Source organism: Hemibagrus wyckioides, linkage group LG04 (assembly GCF_019097595.1).
Source record: "Hemibagrus wyckioides isolate EC202008001 linkage group LG04, SWU_Hwy_1.0, whole genome shotgun sequence".
Taxonomy (NCBI): domain Eukaryota; kingdom Metazoa; phylum Chordata; class Actinopteri; order Siluriformes; family Bagridae; genus Hemibagrus; species Hemibagrus wyckioides.
The window spans coordinates 30,628,699-30,646,198 of NC_080713.1; the positions used below are offsets into that span (position 1 = coordinate 30,628,699).

Genomic DNA, 17,500 nt, shown 5'->3' on the forward strand with positions numbered 1-17,500 from the left:
AAGAGAGAGAGAAAGAGAGAGAGAGAGAGGCTGATATTAGTTATTAGTTATTAACATGCTGTATAAGTTTACTCCATCCACACTACCTTCATTTTGGATTCACACATAACTTCATGGTCATGTGACCTACATCACACACCACTGTATAACAATTTTAACAAGCAATCATAGACAACTTAATAAACAAGTATGTTGATATGAACCATAATTCTAATACATAATAAACTACACTATATTGGCAAAAGTTTTGGAACACCTCTCCAAATCATTGAATTCAGTGAACAAATCAAGGTCCATAAAGACCTGGATGAGAGAGTTTGGTGTGGAGGAACTTGACTGGCCTGCACTGTGAGCCAGGCCTTCTCGTCCAACATCAGTGCCTGACCTCACAAATGTGCTTCTTCTAGAGGAACGGTCAAAAATTCCCATAAACACACTCCTAAACCTTGTGGAAAGCCTTCCCAGAAGAGTTGAAGCTGTTATAGCTGTAAAGGGCAGGGCAACTCCATATTACATTCATGTACAGGTAAAGACAGACGTCCCAAAACTTTTGGCCTGGCTCACAGTCTCCGCTCTAATTCATCTCAAAGGTGTTCTATGGGGTTGAGGTCAAGACTCTGTGCAGGACAGTCAAGTTCAAAGCTGGGATCATGAAAAACCCACACACACACTCACACACTCTCACACACACTCACACACACTCACACACACTCACACACACTCACACACACTCACACACACTCACACACACTCACAAACCTTCACTGCTGTCCTGTTTCAGTTGATCAGGAAGAGCTAAGTGCAATACAATACAATAAACAACAAAACAAACTAAAATCTTTACACACTCTCACACACTCGCATGCAATCAGACACTAACAAGGGGCAAAAACTATTTTTATCTAACACACACAACACACTCCTTCATAGACACCACACCACAAAGTGTGTAGAAAGTGTGTGGCTAGCAGGTTACTGAGTGTGTGTGAGGCCATGTGTTACACACTTACTGATAAAAATAATTAGACATTAGATAAGCAGTGGAGTAAATATAAACAGCCGAGAGGTGTGTGTGTGTGTGTGTGTGTGTGTGTGTGTATACTCATGTCTGTTTTTATTAGTGTAGAAGGATGAACACTGATAAGTTCAAGACAAACACTGATTCACAAAGGACGGATGGACACACACACACACACACACACACACACACCCTGATAAAAAGCGATATTAGCCTGAATGTACACACTATTCTGTATTTAGACGTCTCACCACCTCAGAGGTCTGCACACTAACCACCTCTCTGATGTTACCATAGTAACAACATGATGCTGTGTGCTTTAAGACACGTTCTCTCACGTGTTTATGTCACGTTAATAAAATGAGAGGAGACGTGAGTGTAAGAAGATAAAGTGAAAGAGAGCAGAGTGTGTACCTGTGTGTGATTTATTCTCCACCTGCTGTTCTGAGTCCAAAGTGTTATGGGCTGTGTGCATGCACGCGCAAACACACACACGCACACACACACACTATATAAATCTGTAAACTACACCCACAAATATGCAAACACAAAATAAGACAATCAGTATACACACGAAGTGCATGCAATCACACACACGGTGAGTGGATGGTGTGAAAGAAGAAGGCAAAGTAATTCAGCACTACAAACACACTGCGAACACACACACACACACTGTTATAGTGCCTCACTCACAGCTCTCTGGCTGTATAGCCATTTCCACAGTGCTGTCACCATGGTAACCAGGCTGGGCATTATGGGATGTGGGTGTGACCATGAGCGAGGGGTTGTCAGGCAATTCCTGAGAGGTTTCTGCTTCGAATGCAGCTGACTCACGATGCAGTGTTACACACACACACACACACACACACACACACACACACACACACACACACACGTATATAGATACACTTGCTGAATTTCAGTCCATCTCATATCTATGGGCGCTCTCTCTCTCTCTCTCTCTCTCTCCCTCCCACACACACTGTGACACGTACAGACTGGGAATTTGTACACATGCCTCAGGTGTTCAGCTCACCTGGCGTGACCTCGGGTGGTCGCTTGGGCTTGACGATGATCTTAGCTCCACCCCCGAAGACAGCAGCCCACATTCGAGCGTTGAGTGGGTGGGCGGCCAGGCGGAAGAGCTCGTTGGTGGAGTGTGTGCCGAGACCATGCAGCAGCAAGCTCAGATACACGGATACCACAGCCTCACACAGCATCACATTCAGCTTCGGCTGATCCTCACCCTGAGAGCACGCTAAGAGGCTAATCAGAGATGCCACACCTGAGAGAGAGAGAACCAGAGAGAGAGAGGTAGAGAGGGAGAGAGATTTTCCTTCCATTATTATTATTATTTCTTAAGCAATAAAATCAAACGAGATGAGATCAAAAATTATATATACACTATATTGCCAAAAGTATTCGCTCACCTGCCTTGACTCGCATATGAACTTAAGTGACATCCCATTCCTAATCCATAGGGTTCAATATGACGTCGGTCCACCCTTTGCAGCTATAACAGCTTCAACTCTTCTGGGAAGGCTGTCCACAAGGTTTAGGAGTGTGTTTATGGGAATTTTTGACCATTCTTCCAGAAGCGCATTTGTGAGGTCACACACTGATGTTGGACAAGAAGGCCTGGCTCTCAGTCTCCGCTCTAATTCATCCCAAAGGTGTTCTATGGGGTTGAAGTCAGGACTCTGTGCAGGCCAGTCAAGTTCATCCACACCAGACTCTGTCATCCATGTCTTTATGGACCTTGCTTTGGTCACTGGGGCACAGTCATGTTGGAAGAGGAAGGGGCCAGCTCCAAACTGTTCCCACAAAGCTGGGAGCATGGAATTGTCCAAAATGTCTTGGTATGCTGAAGCATTCAGAGTTCCTTTCACTGGAACTAAGGGGCCAAGCCCAGCTCCTGAAAAACAACCCCACACCATAATCCCCCCTCCACCAAACTTTACACTTGGCACAATGCAGTCAGACAAGTACCGTTCTCCTGGCAACCGCCAAACCCAGACTCGTCCATCAGATTGCCAGATGGAGAAGCGCGATTCGTCACTCCAGAGAACGCGTCTCCACTGCTCTAGAGTCCAGTGGCGGCGTGCTTTACACCACTGCATCCGACGCTTTGCATTGCACTTGGTGATGTATGGCTTGGATGCAGCTGCTCGGCCATGGAAACCCATTCCATGAAGCTCTCTGCGCACTGTTCTTGAGCTAATCTGAAGGCCACATGAAGTTTGGAGGTCTGTAGCGATGGACTCTGCAGAAAGTTGGCGACCTCTTCGCACTATGCGCCTCAGCATCCGCTGACCCCGCTCCGTCAGTTTACGTGGCCTACCACTTCGTGGCTGAGTTGCTGTCGTTCCCAAACACTTCCACGTTCTTATAATACAGCTGACAGTTGACTGTGGAATATTTAGGAGCGAGGAAATTTCACGACTGGATTTGTTGCACAGGTGGCATCCTATCACAGTTCCACGCTGGAATTCACTGAGCTCCTGAGAGCGACCCATTCTTTCACAAATGTTTGTAAAAACAGTCTGCATGCCTAGGTGCTTGAATTTATACACCTGTGGCCATGGAAGTGATTGGAACACCTGATTCTGATTATTTTGATGGGTGAGCGAATACTTTTGGCAATATAGTGTATATATATATATATTTAATGTTTGGCAAGTTTTTAAACTTTGTGTGTGTGTGTGTGTGTGTACCTGGCCAGTGTGCAGGAGCAGAGGTGGGTGTTGCTTGTTCTTCTATGCTTTCTGTCCTGAGCCTCCGCCTCTCACTGAGCAGGAGACCCTGGTACACCATCCCTGTGAACTGGTTCGCCTCTGACTGACTGCTGACCACAGAACAGTGTGTGTGTGTGTGTGTGTGTGTGAGAGAGAGACAGAGAGAGAGAGACAGAGATTATATAAATGATTAGTGATGAGTCATTATTATATAAAAAATCTAACATGAAACATCTGAAACGTTATAAGAAAAGTGAGGAAGGTGTGTGTGTGTGTGTGTGTGTGTATGTGAATACCTGTAGCTGTGGCTGTCACACAGCGCTTGGTAAATGCAGGCAGACAGAGAAGCAGCCAAAGTGTGTAGCAAATTCACCTGACAGAGAGAGACAGAGAGAGAGCGAGACAGTGAGGAAGTGAGACAGAGAGTGAGACAGATCCTTCACACTGTCCTTCAGTCCCACTGTTTCTGTGATGTAACACAGTGTTGTGTCTATGTAAACTTAGTGTTTTATGTCTGTACTATAGTGTATGGTAGATGTGTGTGTGTGTGTGTCTCACTCGGTTATCCGGAGTGTCAGGATGGGGCGGAGCCTCTGTCTGTACTATAGTGTATGGTAGATGTTTGTGTGTGTGTGTCTCACTCGGTTATCAGGAGTGTCAGGATGGGGCGGAGCCTCTGTCTGTACTATAGTGTATGGTAGATGTGTGTGTGTGTGTGTCTCACTCGGTTATCAGGAGTGTCAGGATGGGGCGGAGCCTCTGTCTGTACTATAGTGTATGGTAGATGTTTGTGTGTGTGTGTCTCACTCGGTTATCAGGAGTGTCAGGATGGGGCGGAGCCTCTGTCTGTACTATAGTGTATGGTAGATGTGTGTGTGTGTGTGTCTCACTCGGTTATCCGGAGTGTCAGGATGGGGCGGAGCCTCTGTCTGTACTATAGTGTATGGTAGATGTTTGTGTGTGTGTGTCTCACTCGGTTATCAGGAGTGTCAGGATGGGGCGGAGCCTCTGTCTGTACTATAGTGTATGGTAGATGTGTGTGTGTGTGTGTCTCACTCGGTTATCAGGAGTGTCAGGATGGGGCGGAGCCTCTGTCTGTACTATAGTGTATGGTAGATGTTTGTGTGTGTGTGTCTCACTCGGTTATCAGGAGTGTCAGGATGGGGCGGAGCCTCTGTCTGTACTATAGTGTATGGTAGATGTGTGTGTGTGTGTGTGTGTCTCACTCGGTTATCCGGAGTGTCAGGATGGGGCGGAGCCTCTGTCTGTACTATAGTGTATGGTAGATGTTTGTGTGTGTGTGTCTCACTCGGTTATCAGGAGTGTCAGGATGGGGCGGAGCCTCTGTCTGTACTATAGTGTATGGTAGATGTGTGTGTGTGTGTGTCTCACTCGGTTATCAGGAGTGTCAGGATGGGGCGGAGCCTCTGTCTGTACTATAGTGTATGGTAGATGTTTGTGTGTGTGTGTCTCACTCGGTTATCAGGAGTGTCAGGATGGGGCGGAGCCTCTGTCTGTACTATAGTGTATGGTAGATGTGTGTGTGTGTGTGTGTGTCTCACTCGGTTATCAGGAGTGTCAGGATGGGGCGGAGCCTCTGTCTGTACTATAGTGTACAGGATGTCCTGGATGTGGTTGTTCAGGTGCATGACAGGGTTAGCGATGACCGTTTTAGTCGGAGCAATGTTAGCTGAGAGAAGCGGCAACGTTGTTGCTAATGGCAACGGGGACTGCAGCTGCTTCACCGTAGTCTCCTAGAAAACAAGAATATAAACAAACAACATGAAGGGTCATAGCAAGGTAAACAATCATCAAGAATAAACTGCATCACACACACACACCTGCTGGGACTCCTGCAGCAGGAAGAGCAGCTCCATGCGTACAGACGTGACTCCACCCCCTTTAGCACCATGCAGGCTACAGTAGGTGAGGAAGACTCTGAGCAGCGCCTCGTTCTTCCTCAGCCAGGCTTTACGTCTCTCAGCGTGCAGCTGTTTGGCCTGCAGTCTGCGCCGGTCCTGCAGATGGCGCTCGTACACATCCGTCTCGTTCCTCCGCTCAAACTCATCCCCTTCCCCTGACACGCTGCCGCTCCATTTCTCCAGCTCTCCCACCGAATCCTGGCCTTCCACCTGACGAGAACAGAGTCACTCAGACATGTTCACTGAATCACCACAGCCGTGACGCTACGAGACGAGGCTAACGTAGCTGATAAACAACAGAATTCACGAGATTCACACACAGTTATTATCTAAGTATGATCTACAACATTATCTAAAAACAATATCACAACACTGAGAGTCGCTATAGAGGCGTGGTCTAGAGTTTGAGGGCGGAGTCTACCGTATGTTACTGATGCGGTTTCAGCTTGGAGTCATAAACTTGGACCACAAATTCTGGACTGTGATTGGTCAGAAAGTGTTGATTAGTTTTCTAGACCAGCAGCTCTGACACTAGTGCAGGTTATTCTATATCATTTCTATAGTAACAGCTCCTTCATTGGGGCTTTAGATAAATGAATGAAAAAGTCTGTGAAAGGATCTGGTGACCAGCCTTGTAGTTGCAGATGCGGTGCACAGCCTCGATCTCCTTCTCCAACCAGTTGTAGAGCTGGAAGCGCAGTTTTCCTCCATCCACCTCGTACCCGGTGGCGAGCGTGCGCAGCTCCGTCATCAGGATCTTCAGACATGCTCGGAACTTCAGCTGCTCGGCGATAACATCCACCTTCCAATCACTAGTTTTCTTCTCCTCCTCCTCCTCATCTTCCATTTCCTCATTCTTTTCCTCCTTCATAATCAGCCCCTTCTTATCCTCCTCCTCCTCCTCCTCTCCCCAGTCCAGCTTCAGCTCATCATCATCATTCTTCATCACCGGCTGACTCCAGTCCAAATCAGAGGCCCGGACGCCATTCTGGACGTCGCTGACATTAGCAGCGGAAGCTCCCTGGCTGAGCGAGGTCTTTTTGGTTACTTTGGGAATTTTGGACAGTACCTCGAGCGCTAGAACAGGGCAGCCCACTTTGAAGTGAGCATTAGCGGTGGTGAAGAAAAGCTTGCGCTCGATCAGGTTGATCTGATCGGCGCTGCTATTGTGCTCGGAACCGTCCGGAGACGCGAAGTGCCTGCGTACAATCAGAGGGTGAGTGCGCAGGTAGTTGTAGAAACTGAACACCACCGGGTTGCAGGACTTCACCATCACATCTACATCAAACGAGAGAAGAAAATAAACCAGAAACAGATTTATTAGTGTTATATTCTGATCAGGCATAACATTATGACCACCTGCCTAATATTGTGTTGTCCCCATTATGCTGCCCAAACAGCCCTGACCCGTCCTGCACTGTGTATTCTGACCCCCTTTCTATCAGAACCAGCATTAACTTCTTCAGCAGTTTGATCAACAGTAGCTCGTCTGTTGGATCGGATCACACGGTCCAGCCTTCTCTCCCCACGTCCATCAATGAGCCTTGACCACCCATGACCCTGTCTCCGGTTCACCACTGTTCCTTCCTTGGACCACTTTTGATAGATACTGACCACTGCAGACCGGGAACACCCCACAAGAGCTGCAGTTTTGGAGATGCTCTGATCCAGTGGTCTAGCCATCACAGTTTGGTCCTTTTGGTCAAACTCGCTCAAATCCCTACACTTGTCCATTTTTCCTGCTTCTAACATCAACTTTGAGGACAAAATGTTGACTTGCTGCCTGATATATCCCACCCACTAACAGGTGCCATGATGAGGAGATACTCAGTCTTATTCACTTCACCTCTCACTGGTCATAATGTTATGCGTGATCAGGGTATGAAACTAATAAACCATAGTGTGATGCTGTTAGCATGTTGTTTTGTTTAGCTTTTTAAATATAAAAATATAAAAATTTTTATTTGCTCCCGAAAAATATTCCAGCCTTCCCCCCGTTTTAAGGCTCACCCGGATTCTCGTCATCTTCTTTAGGCGTCTGCTCCAGCAGTGTGTCCAGCGCTCGTGTGTAATCCTTCATGATCCAGAAAGCGATGCTCCTGAGGAAAGGGTCCGGGTGCATTTTCCAGCAGGAGAACTCGCTTCCGTCCCGCTTGCAGCCCAGAAGCTTCTCGTAAAGGATTCCCTGACAAGTGGAGGAGCTCTCGAAGTCAGCCTCGTACAGGCGAGCCACGATCATGGCCAGCTGAATGTCCTCCATCTTCTCCAAACACACCTGCATACACAATACATCATTTATATATTCAGTATAAATACAGGGGAAGGCAGTGTGTGTGTGTGTGTGTGTGTTGTATGTGCAGGAAATAGAAACAGGGGAGTGTTTCATGTGAATTAGATGGCTTGTGGATTAGGCATTTAATCTAAACTGGGTGCATATGAGAGTAAAGTGGAGAAATTAGAGAAGACCAAAAGTATGTGCACCCCTGACCATCACAGCCATTTGTGCTGGATGAACATCCCATTCCAGATGTGTTCTTTTCCTCCTCTCTTTTAATAAACTTCACTTTCCAGAAAGATTTCTACTAGCCAGTTTATCACGATTGTGTGGATTTGTGTTCATTCAGCTACAAGAGCATTAGTGAGACCAGGCTCTGATATTGAGTGAGGAGGTCTGGGGTGTTTAGTGGGGTTGAGTCAGAGTCAGGGCTCTGTGCAGGACACTCGAGACACTTCCACTCCATCTTTCACCTCCAGACCATGAGCTGCTTTGGGACACGGTCATGCTGGAACAGGGTTTGGACTCTTAGCTCAAATTGTAATGTTACAGCACACTGAGACATTGTGTACAAGCCAAACATGGGCGTGATGCTGCACATACTTTTGGTTATATAGTATGTCATGCAAATTAGATGCATATGATGGAAACTTGGGCATGTTTATTCTATGTGAGATGTATTTAAGAGTACATCTGGGGATGATTTAATAAACCTCAAAGCACTTTAATAATATATTAAAAATCAAATCAAAAGTATATGACTGTCTCTAATAGCAATATAGAGTAAGACTAGAAAATCATAGGCATTTATGTGTGTGTGCGCGTGTGCTTGTGCATGCGTGAGCGTGCGTGTTTACGTGTGTGTGTGCATGCGTGAGCGTGTGTGCGCGCGTGTGTGCATGTGCATGCGTGAGCGTGTGTGTTTACGTGTGTGTGTGTGCATGCGTGAGCGTGTGTGTGTGCGCGTGTGTGCGCGCATGTGCATGCGCGAGTGTGTGCGCATGTGCATGCATGAGCGTGTGTGTGTGTGCGCGTGTATGTGCATGCGTGAGCGTGTGTGTGTGCGCGTGTATGTGCATGCATGAGCGTGTGCGTGTGTGCGCGTGTATGTGCATGCATGAGCGTGTGTGTGCGCGTGTATGTGCATGTGTGAGCGTGCAGGTGCATGCGTGAGCGTGTGTGTGTGTGCATGCGTGAGCGTGTGTGTGTGTGCATGCGTGAGCGTGTGTGTGTGCATGCGTGAGCGTGTGTGTGTGCATGCGTGAGCGTGTGTGTGTGTGCATGCGTGAGCGTGTGTGCATGCGTGAGCATGTGTGTGTGTGTGCGTGCGTGCATGCGTGAGTGTGTGTGTGTGCGTGCGTGTGCATGCGTGAGTGTGTGTGTGTGTGTGCGTGCATGTGCGTGCATGCGTGAGTGTGTGTGTGTGTGCGCGAGCGTGTGTGTGTGTGTGTGCGTGCGCGTGCGTGCATGCGTGAGTGTGTGTGTGCGCGTGCGTGCATGCGTGAGTGTGTGTGTGCGTGCGTGTGTGTGTGCGTGCGTGTGCGTGCATGCGTGAGTGTGTGTGTGTGTGTGTGCGCGAGCGTGTGTGTACCTCAATGGCGTCTTTGAGTGATCCAGCGAGCAGGAAGAAGGCTGCTGACTGCTCGAACCGCTGCTTCCCCAGCAGAGAGAAAGCATTCTTCAGCGCTGCCTTCCTCCACCGATCTTCACTGAAGTTATGGCTGAAAAACTGCGTCATCTTCTCATCGTGCTGAGATCTGCACACACACATACACACACACGCACCACAAATGAGCAAACACATGAGACGATGGATGTGAGGTTACCCTATCAGAGCTGAAAGCTGGAACACAGGTCTGATGAATGAATAGATGTAGATCTGATTCCTGCAGGTTCCAGCAGCTGAGAGCAGGGAGTGTATTACTGCAGTTACCTGAACAGGCCCCAGAGCACAGCCTTCTTCTTCATGGCCAAGTAAAAGAGCGCAGCATCCAGGGGATCATTATTCCTCTGAAACGCTGCTTTGGCCACCTGAAACACAGACAGAAAAAGTTATCCAGATGTGGTGTGTTCCAGGTAGGTTAAAGGTGTGTTCCTGATGTGGTGTGTTCTAGGTATGTTAAAGGTGTGTTCCAGATGTGGTGTGTTCCAGATGTGGTGTATTCTAGGTAGGTTAACGGTATGTTCCAGATGTGCTGTGTTCCAGTTATGTTAAAAGTGTGTTCTAGATGTGCTGTGTTTAGATGTGGTGCATTCCAGGTAGGTTAAAGGTGTGTTCCTGATGTGGTGTGTTCTAGGTATGTTAAAGGTGTGTTCCAGATGTGGTGTGTTCCAGATGTGGTGTATTCTAGGTAGGTTAACGGTGTGTTCCAGATGTGCTGTGTTCCAGGTATGTTAAAGGTGTGTTCCAGATGTGGTGTATTCCAGGTATGTTAAAGGTGTGTTCCAGATGTGATGTGTTCCAGGTAGGTTAAAGGTGTGCTCCAGATGTGATGTGTTCCAGATGTGGTGTATTCTAGGTAGGTTAATGGTGTGTTCCAGATGTGCTGTGTTCCAGGTAGGTTAAAAGTGTGTTCTAGATGTGCTGTATTCCAGGTATGTTAAAGGTGTGTTCCAGATGTGGTGTATTCTAGGTAGGTTAATGGTGTGTTCCAGATGTGCTGTGTTCCAGGTAGGTTAAAAGTGTGTTCTAGATGTGCTGTGTTTAGATGTGGTGCATTCCAGGCAGGTTAAAAGTATGTTCCAGATGTGGTGTGTTCCAGGTAGGTTAAAAGTGTGTTCTAGATGTGCTGTGTTTAGATGTGGTGCATTCCAGGCAGGTTAAAAGTATGTTCCAGATGTGGTGTGTTCCAGGTAGGTTAACGGTGAATTCCAGATGTGGTGTAATGTATCAAATGTCTCCTAGTGTTCAAAGTGTATTCTTTGTATTGCTTTGTCCTTGAAGTGTTCCCTTTGTATTTAATGTACCATCAGTGTGTTTGAAGTATGGTGAGCATAGGGACATAGTGTGATGAAAGTGAATTTAAGGTGTGTTTAAAGTGTGTGTGTGTGTGTGTGTGTGTGTGTGTGTGTGTGAGACCTTCTCCACCATGCGTCTCAGTGTGTTGATGTTTCGGATCCACCAGCCAACACCCACAGCACGAAGCTCACTCCACTGCAGGTCTCCTCTCTGCATGGCCGGGATCATGTTCAACATCTCCTCCTCAGCCTCAGAATGAAATGCCCATGCAAAATGACATGTAGAGACACCTAAACACACACACACACACAGGGTTAACAGGATGTAAGAGTGTTTCAGTGTTTAAATGGAACAGAATGATGGTGTTACCTTGGTGCAGCAGCTGCATGCGGTACAAAGGAGGAAGTGATGTAAGCAGACAGGTGTGTAAACGCATGGCCAGTAGGTACCTGAGACCACACTCATCCAGAGCCTCACCACCTGGACAACACACACACACACACACAATAAAGACAGGTGAGTACAGTCAGTAAACACTAACACAAACCCCCTCAAACTCACCCTGACTGTGTGTTATTACATACTTCATTGAAGGACCCTGCATCATGTGAATGAACACACACACACACACACACAGAGCATGTCCCTGAACCTCTCTGATGTCTTGATGTGTGCTTACTCTTTGTCTGGAACGTTCTGCTCACATCTCACCTTCTCTAAAAGACTAAATAAACACTAACTGATCTGCCACAGTGTAGAGATGAGGGGAGAGTGTGACAATCAACATCTTTAATGAGTCTAGTGTCTGATATTAAGGCCATTTAAGGAGATATGTTAATCACACACAATGTTATTTACTGCAAGAGAGAGAGGGAGAGAGATGTACAGAAAGTGGTGTAGGGTATAGGGAGTAGGGTGTAGGGTATAGACAGAAGGTGGTGTAGGGTAAAGAGAGATGGGTGTAGGGTATAGGGAGAATGGTGTAGGGTATAGGGAGAAGGTTGTAGGGTAAAGAGAGATGGGTGTAGGATATAGGAATCAGGGTGTAGGGTATAGGGAGTAGGGTATAGGGATCAGGGTGTAGAGCATAGGGAGTAGGGTGTAGGGTATAGGGAGAAGGTTGTAGGGTAAAGAGAGAAGGGTGTAGGGTATAGAGAGAAGGGTGTAGGGTATAGACAGAAGGTGGTGTAGGGTATAGAGAGAAGGGTGTAGGGTATAGGGAGAAGGGTGTAGGGTATAGACAGAAGGTGGTGTAGGGTATAGAGAGAAGGGTGTAGGATATAGAGAGAAGGGTGTAGGGTATAGGGAGAATGGTGTAGGGTATAGAGAGAAGGGTGTAGGGTATAGAGAGAAGGGTGTAGGGTATAGGGAGAAGGTGGTGTAGGGTATAGAGAGAAGGGTGTAGGGTATAGAGAGAAGGGTGTAGGGTATAGAGAGAAGGTGGTGTAGGGTATAGACAGAAGGTGGTGTAGGGTATAGAGAGAAGGGTGTAGGGTATAGGGAGAATGGTGTAGGGTATAGAGAGAAGGGTGTAGGGTATAGAGAGAATGTGGTGTAGGGTATAGGGAGAAGGGTGTAGGGTATAGAGAGAATGTGGTGTAGTGTATAGGGAGAAGGGTGTAGTGCATAGGGAGTAGGGTGTAGGGTATAAGGAGAAGGTGGTGTAGGGTATAGGGTATAGGGAGAAGGTGGTGTAGGGTATAGGGAGAAGGTGGTGTAGGACATAGGGAGAAGCATGTAGGGCATAGGGAGAAGGGTGTAGGGCATAGGGAGAAGGGTGTAGGGCATAGAGAGCAGGGTGTAGGGCATAGAGAGAAGGGTATAGGGCATAGAGAGAAGGGTGTAGGGTATAGGGAGAAGGGTGTAGGGCATAGAGAGAAGGGTGTAGGGTATAGGGAGAAGGGTGTAGGGTATAGGGAGTAGGGTGTAGGGTATAGAGAGAAGGTGGTGTAGGGTATAGGGAGAAGCGTGTAGTGCATAGGGAGTAGGGTGTAGGGTATAAGGAGAAGGATGTAGGGTATAGGGATCAGGGTGTAGGGCATAGGGAGTAGGGTGTAGGGTATAGAGAGAGGGGTGTAGGGTATAGGGAGCAGGGTGTAGGGCATAGGGAGTAGGGTATAGAGAGAGGGTGGTGTAGGGTATAGGGAGAGTGAAGAAACTCACCTCTGTACTGTTTATCAGTGGCTCCGCCCACCTCGGCGCTGGTGGTTGCCACTGTATCGGCAAGAGCAACCAGGAACATCTGCTCGAGGCGGGTGAGTCCAGGCAGGCTGGAGTGCATCAGGTGAGAGGAGAGCACCTGAGCATGTTCAGGTCCGAAAGAGGTAGGGCCGTACTGCGAGAGGTCAATCACACGGGTCTTCTTCTCCTTCTTCTCTGCCTTGTCTGCCCACGCGAAGCTGGCAAAGTCATCAGTGTTTACCGTTGGGTCCTGGAAGAGCTCTGCGTACTGATCCTCTGAGGATTTCTGTGTCTCTCGCTCCTGACATTTCACATCATCAGCTAATTTGTTTCTGTAAGACGTGTCGAGGTCGGCCGAGAGCAGGGCGTACAGCGGGAGAGGAGGGATGGAGTTAATTTCTGTGTAATCACGTCCACCATCTCTTCCGGCCACGATCGTGTCCTTAGCGGTGCTTCCTGTGACGCTGATGGTGCGAGACAGGTGTCGTCTGGTTCCTCCCTCTCCTGCCACAGCGTCTCTAACCACGGCGACCTCTCCAGCGATGCACTTGACCAGGTGAGACAGGATGGCCTTCGCACGCCTCACCTTCCCTAAATCCATCAGCTCTAACAGCTGGGTGGGGTGGTACTGAGGCAGAGTGGGGGACAGAGAATGCGCCGCTTCAAAAAGTCCGCCATCTTGGATTACAGCAGGAACTCGGATCACGTCGTCGGTCATCTCGATCGCGTTTTTTTTCACGGTGAAGGCGTCATCGTTGTCCTCAGAGTCGCTGGGCTTCTTATCCTGGTACCACTGAGCATAGACGTGCATCTCGCAGTCCATCCCGATCACCAGGATTCCATCTCTGACCCAAGAAAGAGAAACAGGAAGAGACGGAGTCCCGTCCACGGAGGAAACCAGATCGACTGAGCGCAGCAGAACCCAGCGGGAGCGGACGCCCTGTTTTACGCTGCCCCCTAGAGGCAGGGTGACGATGGCCATTCCATCTTTCCCTCCGGTTTGCTCTGCGACAATGCCCGAGATCCGTCCATACATCAGAATGCTGGATCCCACTCCGACGGTGAGGATGTGTGATCCGTCTTCTTTCGAGAGCCAATCCAGGTGCACAAAGTGTTTAATATTAGGGTTCTGTTTTCTGACAAACAGATCAGACTTACTATAAACCACCAAGTTGCTGTCCACACTGATCCTGGGGTCCAAAGCACTGACAGGTTTCCCGAAGTCATCCAGATGGATGGTTTGCTCCAAAACCCACTCGGACCCACCTGTGGATTCGCACTCGAAGATGGAGACGTGCATGGAGAAGTCTTTGGAGCTCGAGCTTTGCTCAGTAGAGACTAACTGTTTGAACGCGACAGCGAGGCGGCCAGTGTAGGAGCAACTGACGGCGACGGGGCGACCCGAAACGGTCAGGGCACTGTTGTTGTCCTCTTCCTCATTCAGGAGGCACCACGGCTCCCAGCGGTATGAGGGAGAAGCTTCTGAATCCACGGAGCATCTCCAAAATCTAACACGTCCATCTGAACATGCAGTGACGATCAGATACGGAGCCAGACACACCGGGTAAATGGAAGAGGAGCTCAAGTGACCTGGAGGAAAAAAATAACACACTCGCTAGAAGTCTTGTAGATTTGTGAAATTCTGTCATTAACAATGAAAACTTTCTGCAGAATCTAAAGATACCTTGTGAATTCGAATTAGCTGCTAGTTTCTAAAATGTACTTCCTTTTACTATCAAAATGTATAAAAATGTAGAAGTCGATTTAGTTGTATAATTTTTAAAGAACAGGACACCTTAAACGTTCATAATAAACACAGTACTGATGGCCTATTTTATGGCACACATTAGCGTTTCCATAGTAACATCTCATTCAGCGAACCTGCAGATGGTGTTGTGCGGATCACCTCCACCCCCAGGGGGAGCTCCAGTCTGTGGCTGTACACAAGTGTGGAGCTGAGGATCAGTCTGCTGGCAGACTGCAGGTTAGCAGAGGAAGACGAGCGAGGAAGAGGGCTCTGACCCGGAGTGGACTCGGGTGACGAGTCGGCGTTAGTGAGCATGTGTGGGACCGTCAGCTGGTTCTGGTACGGCTGATTCTGTGGAGTGTCATCTGCACAAAAGCACATTTTAAATAGAGCACTATTTACAACAAATAATGACAAAAATAATGTGAAATATTCTAAAAATAAATCCTGTAAATACATATAAAGCCACAAGTAGCAATCTAAGGGGTTGATCACACCCCCTAGTGGCCAGGTCTTGTTAATGTAAAGAAAGCACAGATACACATACATGAAGTGCTGAAAGCTGAATGGCTGAGGGTTAGGGTTAGCGTTTGGGTTAGTCAAAGTTTTCTGCTATTTACACCAGCATCATTCTTAATCACTGTATTTTGATTGGATCTCTGGACATCTTGGTTAAAGATCTGATTCAAACTGTAACTGGCTTCAAAGAACTGACAGGCATCTGATACAAAATACAAATCAGGGTATTGTTTCAGATCTTTGGACATTTATAAAGAACAGAGTTGTGTGTTTGATTAGATATTTGGATGAGTTACATAAAGAACACTGGAAGTCATTTGATTGGATCTTGTCTGAGGAACCAGGAGTCTTTTGAGACTAGAGTCTCCACTCTTATTCATCCCAAAGGTGTTCTATGGGGTTGAGGTCAGGACTCATGTCCTGGTGCATGAGAGTCATGATTTTCACTGGTATATCGTGTGTGTGTGTGTGTGTGTGTGTGTTTAAAATCCACTCACCCACACACGCGTGCACAGATTTCAAGTGAAGATGCCACATCTGCAGCACAGAGTTTCTGTTCTCGTCTCTCTCGATCACGACCAAGAAGAACTTCTCAGAAAATGGAGGCGGGTTAAACTCTGTCAGAGGAGAACAAGAGTTAGAGAAAAACCAACGGAGGAGGAGAGATGGAGAGGAAGAATAAGTAGAGAAGGATGAGGGAGGAGGAGTGTGTACCATCAGCTGAAGGGAAGTCAGCAGTGTTTATGTCCGTGATGTCATCGTGGGGTTTATATCCTAAAATGAAATCCTCCTGAAAGACGTGGAGCAGCTGTGTGTTCGAGCCGCACTGCGGAGAGAAAACACACACACACAAGCTTTGGCAAGACTGTACTATATGTACTTATAATAATAGTGCTAGTTATAGTGTACACACACACACACACACACACACACACAAGCATTACCTGGTTAGTAATTACGTCCAATTCGATGATGCAGCCGGGCCGAGCAGTGGACTGCTGACTCACAATGTTGAAGACCTCACCCACTAATTTCTACACACACACACACACACACACACAAATGACAAGGTCAGGCAATATTAAAGGGTTGGAAATAACTTAACAAAATATATAGACTTGAATAAAACAAAACATTTAAAAACACAGAATTATTATTATTATTATTATTTACCGAAGTCTCAGGGTCAGAGAGTTCGTCCAGCAGTTTCCTGGCATCCACGACAGCTTGATAGAGACGCAGGTTTTTCCCGTCCGATGCCACAAAACATGCACTGGCAGAGTTACAGTACGTTCCTGATACACACAAAGAAAAAAGACAGATCTTTCAACCACAAAATAATCAAATGGTCAATACAAATGACCACAGGTATATTTTGCTGTATATATATTTTTGGAGATGTTTCCTCACCGAGTACAGAGCTAGGGATGAGCGTGGGCAGCCAGGCGACGTTGGAGAAGGCGGCGGTGTGCAGTGAGTTGATGCGAGCGATTTCAGACACGCCCCCCGTGCAGGACAGCGGCCCGATGTGGTCGACGCGCCACAGGATCAGCTCACTGTAAATAGCGTTCGGGTCATGGAAGGTCCGAGTCGCCACATTGCTGCCCATGTCTTTGGGGGTGAGGCCTCTGGATGGACGCGGTGGGCGGGCTGGGGCTCCCTGTGTATCGCCCTGTCCTGGGGGTGGAGTCAAAACAGCATTGTGATGTGATGAGGTCAGTAGGAGGGGCAGGACAGTGTGGCAAGCGAGGTCGTTGAGATGGAAACGGTGGCCACAGTAACGGAACTTGTGTGAAACTGTCAGCACGTTGGAGAAGGCGGACTTCTCGGCGAATGTCACCGCCCATTGGTTCAGAGAGCCGTCTACATGCTTCGACACCATCATGACAGCCGGGCCGATCACCGTGCCCAGAGACGCACACTTCCTCTCCTGCTCCACACAGACCTCGCCATCCCGCTCAGGGAAAGTGCAGGCGTACATCATGATGTTCTTACTCAGAGAGTTAGCATCGCCAGTGGGGAACGCTACAGGGATCCGTGAGGAGAACGCCACCTGGAACACAATCCAGGTCAAAATCTATCATATCTTATATCTATTTGTAGCAGGATAAAGCAGAAGCCTGTAAAGCACTGACCTGGACCTG

At 47.8% G+C, this 17,500-nt stretch overlaps 1 protein-coding gene across 7 annotated transcripts in view; it reads right to left on the reverse strand.

The window, feature by feature from the left end:
• The window catches only part of dmxl2 (Dmx-like 2), a 52,342-nt gene that overhangs the window by 14,751 nt on the left and 20,091 nt on the right, over nt 1–17,500 (reverse strand). For 4 of the 7 annotated variants that reach the window (XM_058387330.1, XM_058387326.1, XM_058387329.1 and 1 more), the window contains 19 exons: nt 17,492–17,500; nt 16,767–17,409; nt 16,530–16,651; nt 16,301–16,390; nt 16,071–16,182; nt 15,854–15,973; nt 14,972–15,202; nt 13,073–14,680; nt 11,279–11,389; nt 11,030–11,199; nt 9,884–9,981; nt 9,542–9,707; nt 7,686–7,950; nt 6,307–6,953; nt 5,595–5,885; nt 5,316–5,507; nt 4,050–4,126; nt 3,733–3,863; nt 2,055–2,303 (listed from right to left, as the gene is read on the reverse strand). The exon at nt 17,492–17,500 is cut by the window's right edge and continues 251 nt beyond it. In XM_058387330.1, coding sequence (XP_058243313.1) covers nt 2,055–2,303; nt 3,733–3,863; nt 4,050–4,126; nt 5,316–5,507; nt 5,595–5,885; nt 6,307–6,953; nt 7,686–7,950; nt 9,542–9,707; nt 9,884–9,981; nt 11,030–11,199; nt 11,279–11,389; nt 13,073–14,680; nt 14,972–15,202; nt 15,854–15,973; nt 16,071–16,182; nt 16,301–16,390; nt 16,530–16,651; nt 16,767–17,409; nt 17,492–17,500 — 5,332 coding nt within the window. The remainder of the gene's footprint in view (nt 1–2,054; nt 2,304–3,732; nt 3,864–4,049; nt 4,127–5,315; nt 5,508–5,594; nt 5,886–6,306; nt 6,954–7,685; nt 7,951–9,541; nt 9,708–9,883; nt 9,982–11,029; nt 11,200–11,278; nt 11,390–13,072; nt 14,681–14,971; nt 15,203–15,853; nt 15,974–16,070; nt 16,183–16,300; nt 16,391–16,529; nt 16,652–16,766; nt 17,410–17,491) is intronic. The other 3 variants (XM_058387331.1, XM_058387328.1, XM_058387327.1) reach the window with 1 other exon arrangement.